An 18,419-nucleotide genomic window follows, 5' to 3' on the forward strand; every position below is an offset into this window, starting at 1 on the left:
AAAACATTGCTGCCAATGCCACAGTTTCAGAGCCGGTGTCAAAGGCTCCACTGAGGTCTAGCATCAAGATGGCCGCCGTGTCATCCTACTCCACGAACCAACAAGCCACTTCAGAGGTCAGTAGCAAGGCGGATTCAGTACTGTAGGAGGGGCAGAGGCCAGATTGAGTCTTGTGCAAGAGATTGTTGGACTCCAGATAGCTGAAGAGCTGATTCTCAGCAACAGCAGAACAGAGGAAGCAGAGAAATAGGTAAATAATCTTCCAACTTAGCGGGTCACGTAGGGGTTTCTTTAGAAGGGGTACCACCATGGCGTGTTTCCACTGCTGTGGGACACATCCGGCGGACAGAAAGAGGTTGATGAGTTCAAATAGTACCCGCTGAATATTTTCGCAGCCCTGCTCCAAGATAGAGGGGGAGATGAGGTCAGCTGGGGATCCAGATTTGGTGGCAGTGCAAAGGGAAGCAAGTTCCTTAAGTTGGATGGGCCAGAAATGCTTGAGATTGACACTGTTCACTGAGGTGTCAAATCATGCCGCTAGCTGAGGGTGGTTTCTGGCTTCCGCCGAAAAGGAGGTGTAGATGTTTTCAACCTTTTCATAGAAAAATGAGGCCAGGGCATTGTAACTCTTCAGACAGAAGGGAGGAGGGTGAGACAGAAGATAGCGAGGTGAAAGATTTCACAATTACAAAGATTTCTCAAGAGGAGTTATTGGAAGTGGAGATTTTCATAGAATAATAATCTCGTCTGGACTGGTTGATACGCAGGTGATAGGTTTTCAAAGCTATCTTGTACTCAGCTTTGCAGCCTGCATCGTAGGCTCTGCGCCAAAGGCGCTCAAGCCTCTTACATTTCATTTTAAGCACTGAGAGTTTATCATTGAGCCATCCTTCTGGTGGTTTATTTCTACGTGCGGCTATCTTGTAATGGGGGAGATTTGCTCAAGTGCTCCTCTGAGCCAGCCATCAAATTGACTGCTGGCTTTGTCGACAGAGCAGCCAAAAGTCAGACGTCTATTGTTGAGGGCTTAACTAAGCCTCTAATGGGTCACCTTAGGCCATCGTTGTGCCCACATGGGAGCAAGGGCATGATTTACTGGTGTCCTAACATGGGATAAGCTTATAGGGATGGACAGATGATGTGACCGCACCAGAGGGATTGGGCGTAAAGTTTCCACAAAAGCCATATTGGTGAACACTAGATCGAGTGTATGCCCTACTCTGTGTGTGGGGGCAAGAGCAAGTTGGTCGAGTTGAAGACTCTGCATGTCCTTGCCCAGAGCTTTCACTGCTGGCAATTGGTGTCACCTAAGAGTGGTGTTAAAGTTGTCTAGCACTAACAACAAATTAGCACTCCTATTCCTAAGCCTCAGTGTTTACAGTGTGATCAGCACTCCTATTCCCAGAACATAGGGCATATGCACAAGGAAATGGGCCGGCACAGTGCCAAATGTTTAGTGCTGCGCCATTTAAAAAAATGCAGGGATGCACTTTATTTACAGGAATAAAGCGCACCTCGTGTTTTTCCTTGGCAGGCGCTAAAATATGTCTAATGCCAACACAGACACCCTTGCACCAAAGTGCAAGGGTGCCTGTGTCATAGGGATGATTGATAATAGCGATTGGCTACTTCGATGTGTGCTCCATGTTTAACGCCACTTTGTAAATATGGAACAGGGCGTTGCGCCACTGGAACGTCGTAAAAAGTGATGCTCCGGAGGTGCAATCCCCTTGTAAATATGCCACTATGTTCTGGGAATAGGAGTGCTGGTCACACTGTAAATACTGAGTCAGATGAGGAGTGATATACACATTATAAACACCCAGGTCTGAGTGGTAAACACCCAGGTCTGAGTTGTAAACACCCAGGTCTGAGTTGTAAACACCCAGGTCTGTGAACAGGAGTGCTGATCACACTGTAAAGATTCTGGCCTCAGATCAGGACTGCTGTTCACACTATAAACACCCAGCTCTGAATAAATGAGTCATGTACCTTATGTAAACACTTGGATCAGAGTAAAAGAGTGCACACACGTCTGGACAAGGAGTGCCTGTGCGCACTGTAAACAAATATGTCTGGGTAGAAGAGTGTTGCCTAAACCCAGGGCGGTTACAAGTGCTGTATACTAGTGTGAAGGTTTGTGTTATTTCTTCAATTGTTATCTTTTTGCATGCAACACAATATACTTTTAGAGCCAGCGTTTGGCATGTTCTTCAACAGTCCATGCTATACATCCATTCTGGTCAAGATATTTAAATTACACACAGTGCACTCTACATCTTCAAGCATTATAGAAGGTGTCAACTTCCAAAGGATGTTTTAAACTTCTGGCAAAAAACAGAGCTTTATCTGTTGTAAGGGGCACTGAGGATTTGAGCACAAAACCATTTAGATGACATTGTCATGAGTTTATCAGAAAAGAAACAGCATAAGTGATATTTCTTTTCCCTTGGCCAAAATAATGAGACATCGATTTATCCGTACCTGCTTCCTATGCACCCCTCTAATGGAGTGTAGATGCGCGTGGACATCATTCAAAGGTTGTTAATGCTGCCGCCTATAGGGCTCGAGGCTTGAAACTAGGCCTGGGCCGAGTTCTGCTATGCAGAATTCTGAGAAGTGACCAAAAAACTATGCCGGGGTATGCGGAGTTCCGCTAGTGGCAGAGTGCGTAAGGTCGCGCCGTTTACGCGGATTTTTAGCAGCTGATGTTTTTCCTTCACTGGGAAATCAGCACCAACTGCACCATGTGCAGCGCAAGATGACGCCACTTCCTTCTGCTGCTCGAGTAGATGTTCTACTCGAGCGGCAGCTTCCTCAACGCGAATGGAAGGTTTCTCAACGCAAGCAGTAGCGACCATCCACAACCGCCTGTGTTGAGAAAATACACCGGGCGGTAGTCTGAAGTAAGATTTTCCTCACTTGCGAAGTTAAATTTGGGAAGCGCGATTGAGGAAAAAACTCAGCTACGCGAGGCACAGTTTTTTGGTACTCTGTGCGCTAAGTGGGGTGGGAAAAACTCTGCAAGCGGAGAATTTCACACCCAGGCCTACTTGCAACACTAGTCCACACTCTGTGTCTTTGCTCAGCCTTCCTTTCTGGAGAGACGAAAATGGCAAAGGCCACTTTTCTTCAAAAAGGTTTTGAGATTTGCATTGGAGCAGGTATGATCCCCAAATGGCAGTGAATCTAGTTAAATTGCATGGACGCTGTTTTGCTACGATTGAGGGGTGAAGAGCATGGTATAAATAAATACTACACTTTTTGTAAGCCCTTCTTGTCCTGAATCGGCAGCCTGTTTTGCACTTGAAGTGGACCAGAGACTCTTTCATATATGTTTGTTCCTATTTACTGAACAATCTTACATTGTATTCTGTATGATTTATTGTTTTTCAGTAACAGTGACCGTTTTAACTGGATTGTTTTACTTAGTTCATAATAAATTATTACCTTTTTCCTATGTTTGGCTGCATTGTACATTATCTGCCAAGTGTAGAATAAAAACAGACCTTTAAGACAACTTTTACCTCTTGAATAGGAAAAGGGCCTTTTTGAGATAAGTTGCCCACACGCTTACACATTAACATGCCAGGGATCCACTTGGTGTGTGCATGCTACTGAATCAGGTAAGGTATCATTTTGTCTTATGGAAAATCACAAGTATCTTTTAAACTTTAGGGCCTATGGGCAGAGCTTCCGCTGGGTAATATTAGCACCTATTTGTTACCAGCGAAGAGCTTGCCGCCTTGTGGTGAGGACCACACTAGGTAAATATAAAAACAGATTCCATTTGGGAGGGATTCCCTGATAGTTGTCAAGCCAATACAGACTTAACACAGTCTTAACAAAGCCATTCATGAGGTATTTGACAAACTGTTGTCGCTGAAATGGGGCACTGGCATCTCTGCAATAGAGTAAGGAGTGAGAGGGCAAGAGGCAGTCGCCACACATTCGACTCAGCATTAGCAAACACTAGCAGGGGCTGCCAACCTGATATCCTGTAACAAAAGAAGGCGAGGGCATGCAACAGGTGGCAAAAAAATCAGGCATTTGCAGGGTCTGAGGTGATGCCTGTGAGGCAGAGGACTTGGGCAAGCTACTTACAACTTGGCAGTCAGTTTCTCTCTCTTCCACCCATACCAGAGAGGGACACACCAGATTCCCATCCTATTGGGATGATGATGACCTCTTCCAAGACCTCAGCCAATGATATCATGGATCCCGTCTACTACTTCACCTTTGGCAACCTTACCTCGTGCAGCCGGAACGCAACAGTGCCCCCTTTTGTTTGGGAAGCAGATTGTAGGCACCATCTCAGCCAATACTATACTCTACCCACTAAATGTCGTTATTACCCAGTGATGTCAGCTTAATGGTGACAATTATACGGCACCAACAGGTAGACTGCAGACCCACACCTCCTTTGTGGCATCAGAAAACGCTTGTCAACATGTCCTATTCTTTATATCCCGCCCACTGACCCTTTTCAAGCGAAGCCCACCATGGCCCACTAAACTCACTGTGGTGCCCATGCACCGACCCCGGCCTCAGTCCCTTGGGGTTCACGGGCATCAGGGCGTGCTGAATGGCTGTCTCCCACATGCGGGCCACCTCCAGGCCAGCACCACTGGTCGCGACATTGTTACTGGGCGGCGTGCTGGGCGCGTTCAGCGGGTTCTCGCCGACGTAGTACACCATACTGGCTGTCGTGATCTCGAAGCAGTGTGGGTTGGTGCCGGCAGGCTGCAGAGTCAAGTTCTTGGCAGGTTCCAGGTTTAAAATCTCAGAGAGTGGAATTTCCTGAAATGGAAAGAAATGAAAACGGAATCACCGGAAAGTAAGTATTGCCACTAATCCTGGCCCCCAAACTCCCTGTTATTTCTGGGGTGTTAACTATCAAATGATTGATGTAAAAGTACACAGTGGTGGTGCCGGCCCATACATGTGAGCAGTAAGGGAGCACTTGTATTACATTGTACAGTTACTGAGAGGTTTTCTAAAAGTGTGCAGTGATGCAGCAAGGTTTTTCATGAATGTGTGCAGTTACTAAACACTTTTAGTAAATTGTACAGTTACTGAGATGTTTTCTAAAAGTGTGCAGCGAAGCAGAAGAGTGTTTCATGCATATGTGCAGTTACAGGGAACTTTCATTCAATTGTACAGTCATTGAGATGTTATCTAAAAGTGTGCAGTGACGCAGCAAAGCGTCTCAGGCATGTGTGCAGTCACAGAGCACTTTCATTGAATTGTGCAGTTACTGAAATGTTTTCTAAAAGTGTGCAGTGATGCAGCAACATTTTGCATGCATGAGTGCAGTTATAGAGCACTTTTACTAAATTGTACAGTTACTGAGATGTTTTCTGAAAGTGTGCAGTGATGCAGCAAAGTGTTTCATATATGTGCAGTTACAGAGCCCTTTTAATTAAACTGTACATTTACTGAGATGTCTTCTAAAAGTGTGCAGTGAAGCAAAAAAAAGTTTTCTGCATGGGTGCAGTTACGTAGCGCTTTCATTAAATTTAACAGGTTACTCAGATGTTTTCTAAAATTGTGCAGTGATGCAGCAAAGCGTCTCATGCATGTGTACTATTGCAGAGCACTTTCTTTAAATTGTACTGTTACTGAGAAGTTTTCAAAACGTGTGCATGGATGCAGCAGAGCGTTTCATACATGTGTGCAGTTACATTGCGCTTTCATTAAATTGTACAGTTACTGAGATGTTTTCTAAAAGTGTGCAGTGATGCAGCAAAGCACCTCATGCATGTGTGCAGTTACAGAGCATTTTTATTAAATTGTAAAATACTGAGATGTTTTCTAAAAGTGTGCAGTGATGCAGCAAAGCATTTCATGTGTGCAGTTACAGAGCCCTTTCCATTAAATTGTACATTTACTATGACGTTTTCTAAAATTGTGCAGTGAAGCAGAAAAACATTTCCTGCACGTGTGCAGTTGTGTAGCGCTTTCATTAAATTATACATTTAATGAGATGTTTTCTAAAATTGTGCAGTGAAGCAGAAAAACGTTTCCTGCATGTGTGCAGTTACGTAGCGCTTTAATTAAATTGTAGTTACTCAGATGTTTTCTAAAATTGTGCAGTGATGCAGCAAAGCATCTCATGCATGCGTGCAGTCACAGACTCCTTTCATTAAATTGTACAGTTACTGAGATATTTTTTGTAAAATTGCATTGATGCACGTGTGCAGTTACAGAGCAATTTCAATAAATTCTACAGTTGCGATGTTTTCTAAAAGTGTGCAGTGATGCAGCAACATTTTGCATGCATGAGTGGAGTTATAGAGCACTTTTAGTAAATTGTACAGTTACTGAGATGTTTTCTGAAAGTGTGCAGTGATGCAGCAAAGTGTTTCATATATGTGCTGTTACAGAGCCCTTTTCATTAAATTGTACATTTACTGAGATGTCGTCTAAAAGTGTGCAGTGAAGCAGAAAAACGTTTTCTGCATGTGTGCAGTTACGTAGCGATTTCATTAAATGTAACGGGTTAGTCAGATGTTTTCTAAAATTGTGCAGTGATGCAGCAAAGCGTCTTATGCATGTGTACTATTGCCGAGCACTTTATTTAAATTGTACTGTTACTGAGATATTTTCAAAACGTGTGCAGGGATGCAGCAGAGCGTTTCATACATGTGTGCAGTTACATTGCACTTTCATTAAATTGTACAGTTACTGAGATGTTTTTTAAAAGTGTGCAGTGATGCAGCAAAGCACCTCATGCATGTGTGCAGTTACAGAGCATTTTTATTAAATTGTAAAATACTGAGATGTTTTCTAAAAGTGTGCAGTGATGCAGCAAAGCATTTCATGTGTGCAGTTACAGAGCCCTTTCCATTAAATTGTACATTTACTACGATGTTTTCTAAAATTGTGCAGTGAAGCAGAAAAACGTTTCCTGCACGTGCGCATTTGTGTAGCGCTTTCATTAAATTATACATTTACTGAGATGTTTTCTAAAATTGTGCAGTGAAGCAGAAAAACGTTTCCTGCATGTGTGCAGTTACGTAGCGCTTTCATTATATTGTAGTTACTCAGATGTTTTCTAAAATTGTGCAGCGATGCAGCAAAGCATCTCATGCATGCGTGCAGTCACAGACTCCTTTCATTAAATTGTACAGTTACTGAGATATTTTTTTTTAAATTGCATTGATGCACGTGTGCAGTTACAGAGCAATTTCAATAAATTCTACAGTTGCGATGTTTTCTAAAAGTGTGCAGTGATGCAGCAAAGCGTTTTATGCATGTGTGCAGTCAGAGAGCACTTTCATTCAATTTCACAGATGAGATGTTTTCTAAAAATGTGCAGTAATGCAGCAAAGTGTTTCATGCATGCGTGCCGTTACAGATTACTTTTATCCAATTGTACAGTCACTGAGATGTTTTCTAAAAGTGTGCAGTGATGCAGCAAAACATTTCATGCATGCGTGCAGTTACAGAGATGTTTTCTAAACATGTGCAGTGATGCAGCAAAGCGTCTCATGCAAGCATGCAATTAGAGAGAGCTTTCGTTTAATTGTACAGTTACTGAGATGTTTTCTAAAAGTGTGCAGTGATGAAGCAAAGTGTCTCATGCATGTGTGCAGTTACGGAGCACTTTCATTAAGTTGTACAGTTCCTGAGATGTTTTCTAATAAATAGTGTGCAGTGATGCAGCAAAGTATTTCATGTGTATGCAGTTATAGAGCACTTTCATTAAACTGTACAGTTACTGAGATGCTTTCTAAAAGTGTACAGTGATGCAGTATAGTGCATCATGCATGCGTTCAGTTACTGAGCACTTTCATTAAACTGTAGTTACTGCGATGTTTTCTAAAAGTGTGCAGTGATGCAGTAAAGCGCATCATGCATGCGTGCAGTTACTGAGCACTTTTATTGAATTATACAGTAACTGAATGTTTTCTAAAAGTGTGCAATGATACAGCAAAGCGTCTCATGCAAGCGTGCCATTACAGAGCACTTTCATTAAATCATACAGTTACTGAGGTGTTTTCTAAATGTGTGCAGTGGTACAGCAAAGTGTCTAATGCAAGCATGCAGTTACAGAGCACTTTCATTAAGTTGCTCAGTTACTGAGATGTTTTCTAAAAGTGTGCAGTAATGCACCAAAGTGTCTTATGCATGCGTGCAGTTACTGAGCACTTTCATTAAATTGTACTGTTACTGAGATGTTTTCTAAAAGTGTGCAGTGATGCATCAAAGTGCCTCATGCATGTGTACAGTTACAGAGCACATTCATTAAATTGTACAGTTGCTGAGGTGTTTTCTAAAAGTGTGCAGTGGTGCAGCAAAGTGTCTAATGTAAGCATGCAGTTACAGAGCACTTTCATTAAGTTGTACAGTTCCTGAGATGTTTTCTAATAGTGTGCAGTGATGCAGCAAAGTATTTCATGTGTATGCAGTTATAGAGCACTTTCATTAAACTGTACAGTTACTGAGATGCTTTCTAAAAGTGTACAGTGATGCAGTATAGTGCATCATGCATGCGTGCAGTTACTGAGCACTTTCATTAAATTGTAGTTACTGCGATGTTTTCTAAAAGTGTGCAGTGATGCAGTAAAGCGCATCATGCATGTGTGCAGTTACTGAGCACTTTTATTGAATTATACAGTAACTGAATGTTTTCTAAAAGTGTGCAATGATACAGCAAAGCGTCTCATGCAAGCGTGCCATTACAGAGCACTTTCATTGAATTGTACTGTTACTTAGATGTTTTCTAAAAGTGTGCAGTGATGCATCAAAGTGCCTCATGCATGTGTGGGCAGTTACAGAGCACTTTTATTAAATTGTACAGTTACTGAGATTTTTCTAAATGTGTGCAGTAATACAACAACGGTTTCATGCATGCGTGCACAGAACACTTTTAAATAATTGTGCAGTTATTGGGATGTTTTCAAACAGTTTGCGGTAATGCAGGAAAGCGCCTCATGCATGCGTGCAGTTACAGAACACTTGTATTCAATCGTACATTTACTGAGATGTTTTCTGAAAGTGTGCAGTAATGCAGCAAAGCCTTCCATGCATGCGTGCAGTTACAGAACACTTGTATTCAATCGTACATTTACTGAGATGTTTTCTGAAAGTGTGCAGTAATGCAGCAAAGCCTTCCATGCATGCGTGCAGTTACAGAACACTTGTATTCAATCGTACATTTACTGAGATGTTTTCTGAAAGTGTGCAGTAATGCAGCAAAGCCTTCCATGCATGCGTGCAGTTACAGAACACTTGTATTCAATCGTACATTTACTGAGATGTTTTCTGAAAGTGTGCAGTAATGCAGCAAAGCCTTCCATGCATGCGTGCAGTTACAGAACACTTGTATTCAATCGTACATTTACTGAGATGTTTTCTGAAAGTGTGCAGTAATGCAGCAAAGCCTTCCATGCATGCGTGCAGTTACAGAACACTTGTATTCAATCGTACATTTACTGGGATGTTTTCTGAAAGTCTGCAGTAATGCAGCAAAGCCTTCCATGCATGCGTGCAGTTACAGTACACTTGTGTTCAATCGTACATTTACTGAGATGTTTTCTGAAAGTCTGCAGTAATGCAGCAAAGTGTGTAGCAGTCGATGTGTTTATAAAAGTGCTCTGCTATGGAGTGCTTTAAAAAACGTGTGCAGCAATACATCTGTTTTGTCGAGTGTGCAGCTAAGCAACACTTGGAGCTCTTTTATGAGAGACCTCTGCAGTTCTGATGCTGCTTCACCAACGCAAACTAAAAGGTGCATTTAAGGAGCTGTTTTGGAAGCCGAGGTCAGATAGAGAGATCTGTATTTATCAGAGGATCCCAACACACACCTATTTGGTGTCAGAAAGCTTTCAAAGGGAACAAAAAAAGCTGGGGGAATAGAAATGCCAATTATTATACAGTGGCAAAAGTGAAAATTGTGAAAAAGGACCATTCCCTAATACCATATATCAGCACCCGGAATATACACGAATTGCATCACAGGCAGAGAAATGTATGTGTAATTGCCCAGGACTGATCAGGATTTCAGAGAAACAGGAACACCAAAGATAACTTGGGGAGGATGAAACAGGAGGTGGCTTTGGAACAGGAGGTGTTTGTGTGAAACTTCCCTACCTACGAGGGACTACAATTCCAGAGCTTGGGAGCACTCGCTGTGAAGGACTGTGGTAGGTTCCCTGCATCATCACTATATGACATGCTTTATATATCACGGGGCAAAAATATAGCATCCCCTCAAACTCAGCACTAAGTCACAAGGTAAGTCTAGGTAAGTAGATGTGGCGGTAAGAAAAACAATTATATGGCTACTGTCATGATGTAGTGATGAGCGAAATAAAGATGCCATATTATTGTAGGGTGCTAGTATCAACCTTATAACAGTCTTATACAACCAAGGGTTCTTTGTTTTTTGAAGACTCATCCTTCTGGGAGAAGAGTGTTGAGCACTGAGGAGAACAAGGGCCGCCCGAAAACATCCATCTTTGGTCCAGATGTACGTACATTAGGAACAGTGATTTCCTAACTGCGATTCTTAATTTATGCAACTTTTCTTTTTTTAATGTTGTGATTCCTTGTGGGTTGCCAATCGACCCACCTCATGAATATTAAAGAGGAAGATGGCAGCATGCCACCCATTAGGGGTAACAGCCATCACACGGATGGTACTCTTCTGGGGTCACAGACCACCATGTCTGTGACTGCTTTTAAACAAGTCAACATTTTTTTAATGCACCCCATTTTCCTTAAAGGAAATCAGGATTTGTTTAAAAAAAGAAAATTAAATGTTTGAGTTTCATTTTTATGAGTATGCAGCGGTCCACGGAACCACTGCCTGCTCGTTTTATTTTATTTTTGTTCAGTTATTTGCAGCCACGGCCCGTATAGGTCCTGTTACTGGAGCGGTGACGTGGGGCGGAGGAGGGGTAGGATGGGGGGGTTGCAAAATGCGGCATACGGCCGATTTCAGGTAAGTTACGGGAAAAAACAAACGAATCTCGTTGCGCGCCCTGCATCGCATTATGCTGATGGCACCTCCTTAAGCAACATTATACAAAGAACCCACTACCATGAGACTGAAGCTACATCACAAAGCCCTCCTGCCGCCCCTATCATGTCCTGTCCTGAGGCAGGGCGAAGACATCGCCCACAACCAGGACATGTACCTGTTGAACAACGGGGGTTGTCTTCAGGAAGGCATCCGCGCTCCACACCCTCTGTTCCAGAACACCTCCCCAACTTTCTATGTATATGTATTCTAACAGGGAAAGTGAGTCATCTATCACCCAAGTTAGCCTGTGGTTCTCATTTACACTTAATTATTATCGTATGCGATGTGGTGCCTTCTGTGTCGGAGGAGTCGAGTAGGACAGCGAGGTTAGCGGTGGCCAGGATGTGGCCCGAACTAGTAAGATGCAGCATGCCCCCTATTTCATGCCAATGCGGGACCGGTTGCAGACAAGTCCACAATATATGGTATGAGTCACATCCCTCCCCGACGTCCCCCCCGTCCCCCCCCCAGCCAGCATCATTAGGTATCAGTCTAGGCTTATGTATTTTAAGTGGGGACCAGTACAAGTTGTTGGGGATCCTGAAGTAGGCGTACTTCAGCCGGACTTCTCGCATGGTGTGGTCGACATAAGTTCTGACCAATCGTCATCTGAATAGGCTGTCGCTAACTCTCCGGCCAATAGTCTTTAAGATCCAGCAGGTTAGATTCAGTGAATGGAGAGCTCTGCTCCAGGAACAGGCCAGTCTGAATGTAACAAGCAGCGCTGTCCTGGAATAGACTCAGGGCGCATGAAGACAGTTCCCTCCTTCCACCACCCTTGATGCCGCAGGTAGCCGTCCTGTCGGAGGTGCAAAGTGTGTCTTAGGGATCCTTGAGTAGGAAGTTTCCGTACTCCAACCGTGATAGGAGAAAACATTGAACTACAGGTCTAGTATCAGATTCTGGGATAAATGATTGAATCCCTCGTGAAGGTCACATGGGCTTTGATATGTAGTTTGTTGTGTCCCACAGGAGGTATCATTGCAGAGACAGCGTGTGGTTAACAGCGCAGTGGATGCAGGTACACCTGTGGATAGTCACACAGGAGGCGTGATTACAGAGATAGCGTGTGGTTATCAGTGCAGCGGGTGCAGGTACACCTGTGGATAGTCACACAGGAGGCGTGAATGCAGAGACAGCGTGCGGTTAACAGCGCAGTGGATGCAGGTACACCTGTGGATAGTCACACAGGAGGCGTGATTACAGAGATAGCGTGTGGTTATCAGTGCAGCGGGTGCAGGTACACCTGAGGATAGTCACACAGGAGGCGTGATTGCAGAGATAGCGTGCGGTTATCAGCGCAGCGGGTGCAGGTACACCTGTAGATAGTCACACAGGAGCTGTGATTGCAGAGATAGCGTGCGGTTATCAGCGCAGCGGGTGCAGGTACAGCTTTTGATAGTCACACGGGAGGCGTGATTGCAGAGATAGCGTGCGGTTATCAGCGCAGTGGGTGCAGGTACACCTGTGGATAGTCACACAGGAGGTGTGATTACAGAGATAGCGTGCGGTTATCAGCGCAGTGGGTGCAGGTACACCTGTGGATAGTCACACAGGAGGCGTGATTCCAGAGATAGCATGCGGTTATCAGCGCAGTGGGTGCAGGTACACCTGTGGATAGTCACACAGGAGGCGTGATTACAGAGATAGCGTGTGGTTATCAGTGCAGCGGGTGCAGGTACACCTGAGGATAGTCACACAGGAGGCGTGATTGCAGAGATAGCGTGCGGTTATCAGCGCAGCAGGTGCAGGTACACCTGAGGATAGTCACACAGGAGGCGTGATTGCAGAGACAGCGTGCGGTTAACAGCGCAGTGGGTGCAGGTACACCTGAGGATAGTCCCACAGGAGGCGTGATTGCAGAGATAGCCTGCGGTTATCAGTGCAGCAGGTGCAGGTGCAGGTACACCTGTTGATAGTCACACAGGAGGCGTGAATGCAGAGACAGCGTGCGGTTAACAGCGCAGTGGATGCAGGTACACCTGTTGATAGTCACACAGGAGGCGTGAATGCAGAGACAGCGTGCGGTTAACAGCGCAGTGGGTGCAGGTACACCTGTTGATAGTCACACAGGAGGCGTGAATGCAGAGACAGCGTGCGGTTAACAGCGCAGTGGGTGCAGGTACACCTGAGGATAGTCACACAGGAGGCGTGATTACAGAGATAGCGTGTGGTTATCAGTGCAGCGGGTGCAGGTACACCTGTGGATAGTCCCACAGGAGGCGTGATTGCAGAGATAGCCTGTGGTTATCAGTGCAGCGGGTGCAGGTACACCTGTGGATAGTCCCACAGGAGCTGTGATTGCAGAGACAGCGTGCGGTTAACAGCGCAGTGGGTGCAGGGACACCTGTTGATAGTCACACAGGAGGCGTGATTACAGAGATAGCGTGTGGTTATCAGTGCAGCGGGTGCAGGTACACCTGCGGATAGTCACACAGGAGGCGTGATTACAGAGATAGCGTGTGGTAATCAGCGCAGTGGGTGCAGGTACACCTGTCGATAGTCACACAGGAGGCGTGATTACAGAGACAGCGTGTGGTAATCAGCGCAGTGGGTGCAGGTACAGCTTTTGATAGTCACACGGGAGGTGTGATTGCAGAGATAGCGTGCGGTTATCAGCGCAGCGGGTGCAGGTACATCTGTGGATAGTCCCACAGGAGGCGTGATTACAGAGATAGCGTGTGGTTATCAGCGCAGTGGATGCAGGTACACCTGTCGATAGTCACACAGGAGGCGTGATTGCAGAGATAGCGTGCGGTTATCAGCGCAGCGGGTGCAGGTACACCTGTGGATAGTCCCACAGGAGGCGTGATTACAGAGATAGCGTGTGGTTATCAGTGCAGCGGGTGCAGGTACACCTGTGGATAGTCCCACAGGAGGCGTGATTACAGAGATAGCGTGTGGTTATCAGTGCAGCGGGTGCAGGTACACCTGTGGATAGTCCCACAGGAGGCGTGATTGCAGAGATAGCGTGTGGTTATCAGCGCAGCGGGTGCAGGTACACCTGTGGATAGTCCCACAGGAGGCGTGACTGCAGAGATAGCCTGCGGTTATCAGCGCAGCGAATGCAGGTACACCTGTGGATAGTCACACAGGAGGTGTGATTGCATAGATGGCCTGCGGTTATCAGCACAGCGGGTGCAGGGACACCTGAGGATAGTCACACAGGAGGTGTGATTGCAGAGATAGCCTGCGGTTATCAGCGCAGCGGGTGCAGGTACACCTGTCGATAGTCACACAGGAGCTGTGATTGCAGAGATGGCCTGCGGTTATCAGCGCAGCGGGTGCAGGTACACCTGTGGATAGTCCCACAGGAGGCGTGATTACAGAGATAGCGTGTGGTTATCAGTGCAGCGGGTGCAGGTACACCTGTGGATAGTCCCACAGGAGGCGTGATTACAGAGATAGCGTGTGGTTATGAGTGCAGCGGGTGCAGGTACACCTGTGGATAGTCCCACAGGAGGCGTGATTGCAGAGATAGCGTGTGGTTATCAGCGCAGTGGATGCAGGTACACCTGTGGATAGTCCCACAGGAGGCGTGACTGCAGAGATGGCCTGCGGTTATCAGCACAGCGGGTGCAGGGACACCTGAGGATAGTCACACAGGAGGTGTGATTGCAGAGATAGCCTGCGGTTATCAGCGCAGCGGGTGCAGGTACACCTGTCGATAGTCACACAGGAGCTGTGATTGCAGAGATGGCCTGCGGTTATCAGCGCAGCGGGTGCAGGTACACCTGTTGATAGTCACACAGGTGGTGTGATTGCAGAGATGGCGTGCGGTTATCAGCACAGCGGGTGCAGGTACAACCACCCAGTGGCGGAAAGAAACTTGAGGGGGGCCCCCTACAAATACATCGAGGGGCCCCCATACTCCGAACCGAGTCAGGAGCTCTTGGGTCGGGGCCTGTCACCTGTCGTAGTGCCTGAGGGGCCCCCTGGAGCTCAGGGCCCCCCCGCACTGCCTGGTGTATTATTACGCCACTGCCCCTACCACGTTTGGCGCAGGAGATGTGGAATGAACAAATGTTGGACGTACCTTGTAATACTTGCTGCTGGTGTCGTTCTGATATAGGATCAGGCACTTGCTGTCCAGCCTCCAATAATGTCTTTTCCTCTGAAACAGAAAATGAAAGTGTTACTTGTCAGATATTCCCTGTAACTGGCAGTGGTGGTGGAAGGATCTGTGATGCCCCAGGCCAGTGCTTGAGATGGAAACAGAGGAGCAGGAGCTCACTATATCCTAGAACCAGTTTCCTTCTGAGAAGTGTCAGTAATGTCCCAGTGAAGGTAGTCACCACTGCTGACAGGTGCTGGGGCTCTCTCTAACAAAGTGAAAATAAAGTGCAGGCACTCCACGCCTAACAGTGTCTGTCCAGGGAAATCACTGCCCCAAGTGAAGTGACACTTTGTCGATACCACACCCCTCGTGACCTTCCTTCTCCAGCCTTGGACATGTGGGGCTCTCACAAAGCAGCACCACCACTGACCTGCAACAAGCATTGCCTCCACAATTATACCTCGATGTTAGTTACTGTGGAAACCCCAAAAGAAATGTCTGGCTGTACTCAAGGGTTAGTGGTGTGTGGGGATGTAAGATACAGCGACACTAGTGAGCTTTTAATGTGACTGAAAGGCACTTTTGCATGGATTTAGGTCTCCCCCTCCAGACTATTTTCAACACTGGTGGCACGTGGGCAACAACCATCGCCCACGCATAGTTGGCATTGGAGACAACACTCCACAAAGGACTTGGCGTTCTCAGCCAAAGGTCTCCAGATAAACAAAGAAAGCTAAATGTTGAATGTTATGGCTCGGTGACCTAGTTCCATCAACTAGCCCATAGTTCGAGTTAATGGTTTACATGAGTGACTGTAGGTCTCCACAGTACCCTGACCGGGCACAGGCTGCCAGACTCTGCATGCCCACAACAGAGAGCCAACCTGAACCTGCCCACCAGAGGCACGTCAGGTCTTCTGTCAGCTCATCAAGAATGGGTTTATGCCGCTCCTACAGTCCCACTTACAGTGAGAGATTGCTGCCACATTGCCACCAGCAACTGGTACAGCTAGTTGCCACATTTGCAAATAAAGGTACAGCAGATCACACATTGCCCAGAAGTAATAGGTGTACCCAGATATCACAGTCAGTAACACGTATACCGACTTACCAGATTTCTAATTAGAAATACAAAAATGGTAGTAGTGGTTTACAGGGTCGCACTTCGTATTGTGCAACAAATTCAGGTGGGTATTTTGAGAATACAAATAGTATCAAAAAAGCACTGCGGTGCTAGCTGATTTCAGACACCCTTCCACCAATGGTGTCAAAAACGTGCGATGGATTTAAAGACCACCGCTCATAACATGAATACAGGGACTTCTTCAAGGCTGCAAAATGTGTATGATACAGTAAACATAAGAGGTGTGTGCTCCTGAACAACAAGACTTTCCCCTCTTTTCTCTTCAGTTGATGGGTGTCGGAGACACTCTATCGAGGCTTGCAAATATATTGCACCTTGGCTGGCTCCAACGGGTTTCAAAGTCTCTTTTCCTTCTAATCGTCACAATCTTTTGACCTAAGAATATAGCCACACACTATGGTGTTATACCTACTGGTATTTATTGATGGATTTTGAGACCTCTTATTTCTTTTATTGCCTCTGCCCAAAGTCTTTAGTCTCAATGTATATGTTTGTTCCTGTCTCTTTGGAATAGAGTGGTTTGCATATACACATATAGATAACCTCCGATTGTTTCTGTTGTTTTTTACTGTATTATACAAATCATACAGCCTTGAAGAAGTCACGCGAGTGACGAAACACGTGTTGGCTGTATCTTCTGATGTCACTTTGTTACATGAAGATTTTGAACAATAAAAAAGAACTTGGATTGGACTTTTCCTGACCTTGACTCATTGGACTAAAGTTTACACATTATATGATACTTATGAGTGATGTGATAGCCTCTGTATTCAGATTTCTAATCAGAGTTACAGCCACCTTTCACATTAACAGCAGTAGCAGGTGTAGAAAACTCACGTGTACAGTTCTATGCAATGTCCCTATGTCCTCTAACTCATACAGCGTGCTTCCACATGTGCATGTACACGTATAGCAAGGATGCGTTCCTGTTCGACCTCCATAAGGTCTCTTATTCACAGTGACAGAGATTTCATAGGCTGGATGTAAAGGTGACACACACGCCCAATAAGGGCTCTTCATTTGGCCGTAAGATCTCTGGTGCCATCCATCAAGCAGTCCTACATAGATAAGTATATCTGGGATTTCAAAGAATTGTGGAACAGATAGGCTTTGAGGTTCTGGAGACATTAGATGGAGAAGGGAGATGGTGGCTCAGATCTGTTGGGTCATTGATAGGGACTCTACCCGGTGACATGTGTGATGTGGCAGATATTTCTAGCGATATGAACCACAGGTGGGGACATGGGCTGCAGAATCTTAGAGTTATGGCAGAGAGAGAAAGACTGGGTGCGAAGGGGGAGATGTCAGATTTCGTGACATTGCTGAATGGGTGCCGGGGGCAGCAATGGTGGTCCACTCTTCGTTCTGGAAGAGAGGTTGTGGATCGTATGTTGAACACTCATGGACAGCAGTGACAGAAGGATGCATTGCGCGTCGCGCTGGAGAGACTTAAGATGGAACCGAAGGGTCACAATGGGGAGGTTCGGTTAAGAACATTAAAAGATGCAGCCATGTCCGTGGAGGCCTTCCTCACAATCTGAGGAGATGACAGGCAGGCGTATATGACCGGTGCTCAGACGTGAAGGATGGAAAGTCTCAACAGACTTGAGGAACAGGTCTACTTCCAAAATAGCTTGGGATGCACGTATTTTGGATAGATGCTACAAAAGAGGCAGCAAAAAGTGGATTTTTCAATAAAGCGCCAAGAGTGCCATATGATAAATGTGTGCACTCTAGGTACGAAGGCGGAAGGACCATGGGAGATGTACAGTTAGATGACTGGGCAGCACCAATGCAACTGGCAACCCAGCTCCAATACTGGAACTTGCCACAATGACATAGCTGGTCCTACTGCACCTTCAAGAGCCCCTTGTCACACCTCCAGTTACCGAGGCGGTGATTGGCTGATGGCCCTTGAATGGATGGGCTGACATCTAAGAGTGTCCCGGGAAGCTCCACTCTGGAGTAAACATGGCAAACATCAGAGAACCAGCTGAGTAGATTAAGGCATTGGGATGCAATATACATACCCAGGGTGGGAAATGTATGGAAACACTTGATGTCGCTTTCTGACCTAGTTGAAGCTTTAGGCATTCACAAGACCCAGTTCTTCAGAAACCTCCAACTTAGGCATTCATTAGCGAGACACCAGGAGCATTTGAGAAATGTGTCTGAATACAACCCATT

General features: G+C 45.7%; 1 protein-coding gene across 3 annotated transcripts in view; it reads right to left on the reverse strand.

Moving 5' to 3' along the window:
* The window catches only part of PRKD1 (protein kinase D1), a 937,657-nt gene that overhangs the window by 191,377 nt on the left and 727,861 nt on the right, over positions 1-18,419 (reverse strand). For all 3 annotated transcript variants that reach the window (XM_085627361.1, XM_085627360.1, XM_085627362.1), the window contains 2 exons: positions 15,069-15,146; positions 4,521-4,800 (listed from right to left, as the gene is read on the reverse strand). In XM_085627361.1, coding sequence (XP_085483487.1) covers positions 4,521-4,800; positions 15,069-15,146 — 358 coding nt within the window. The remainder of the gene's footprint in view (positions 1-4,520; positions 4,801-15,068; positions 15,147-18,419) is intronic.

The sequence above is a fragment of the Triturus cristatus genome, chromosome 9 (genome assembly GCF_964204655.1).
Source record: "Triturus cristatus chromosome 9, aTriCri1.1, whole genome shotgun sequence".
Taxonomy (NCBI): domain Eukaryota; kingdom Metazoa; phylum Chordata; class Amphibia; order Caudata; family Salamandridae; genus Triturus; species Triturus cristatus.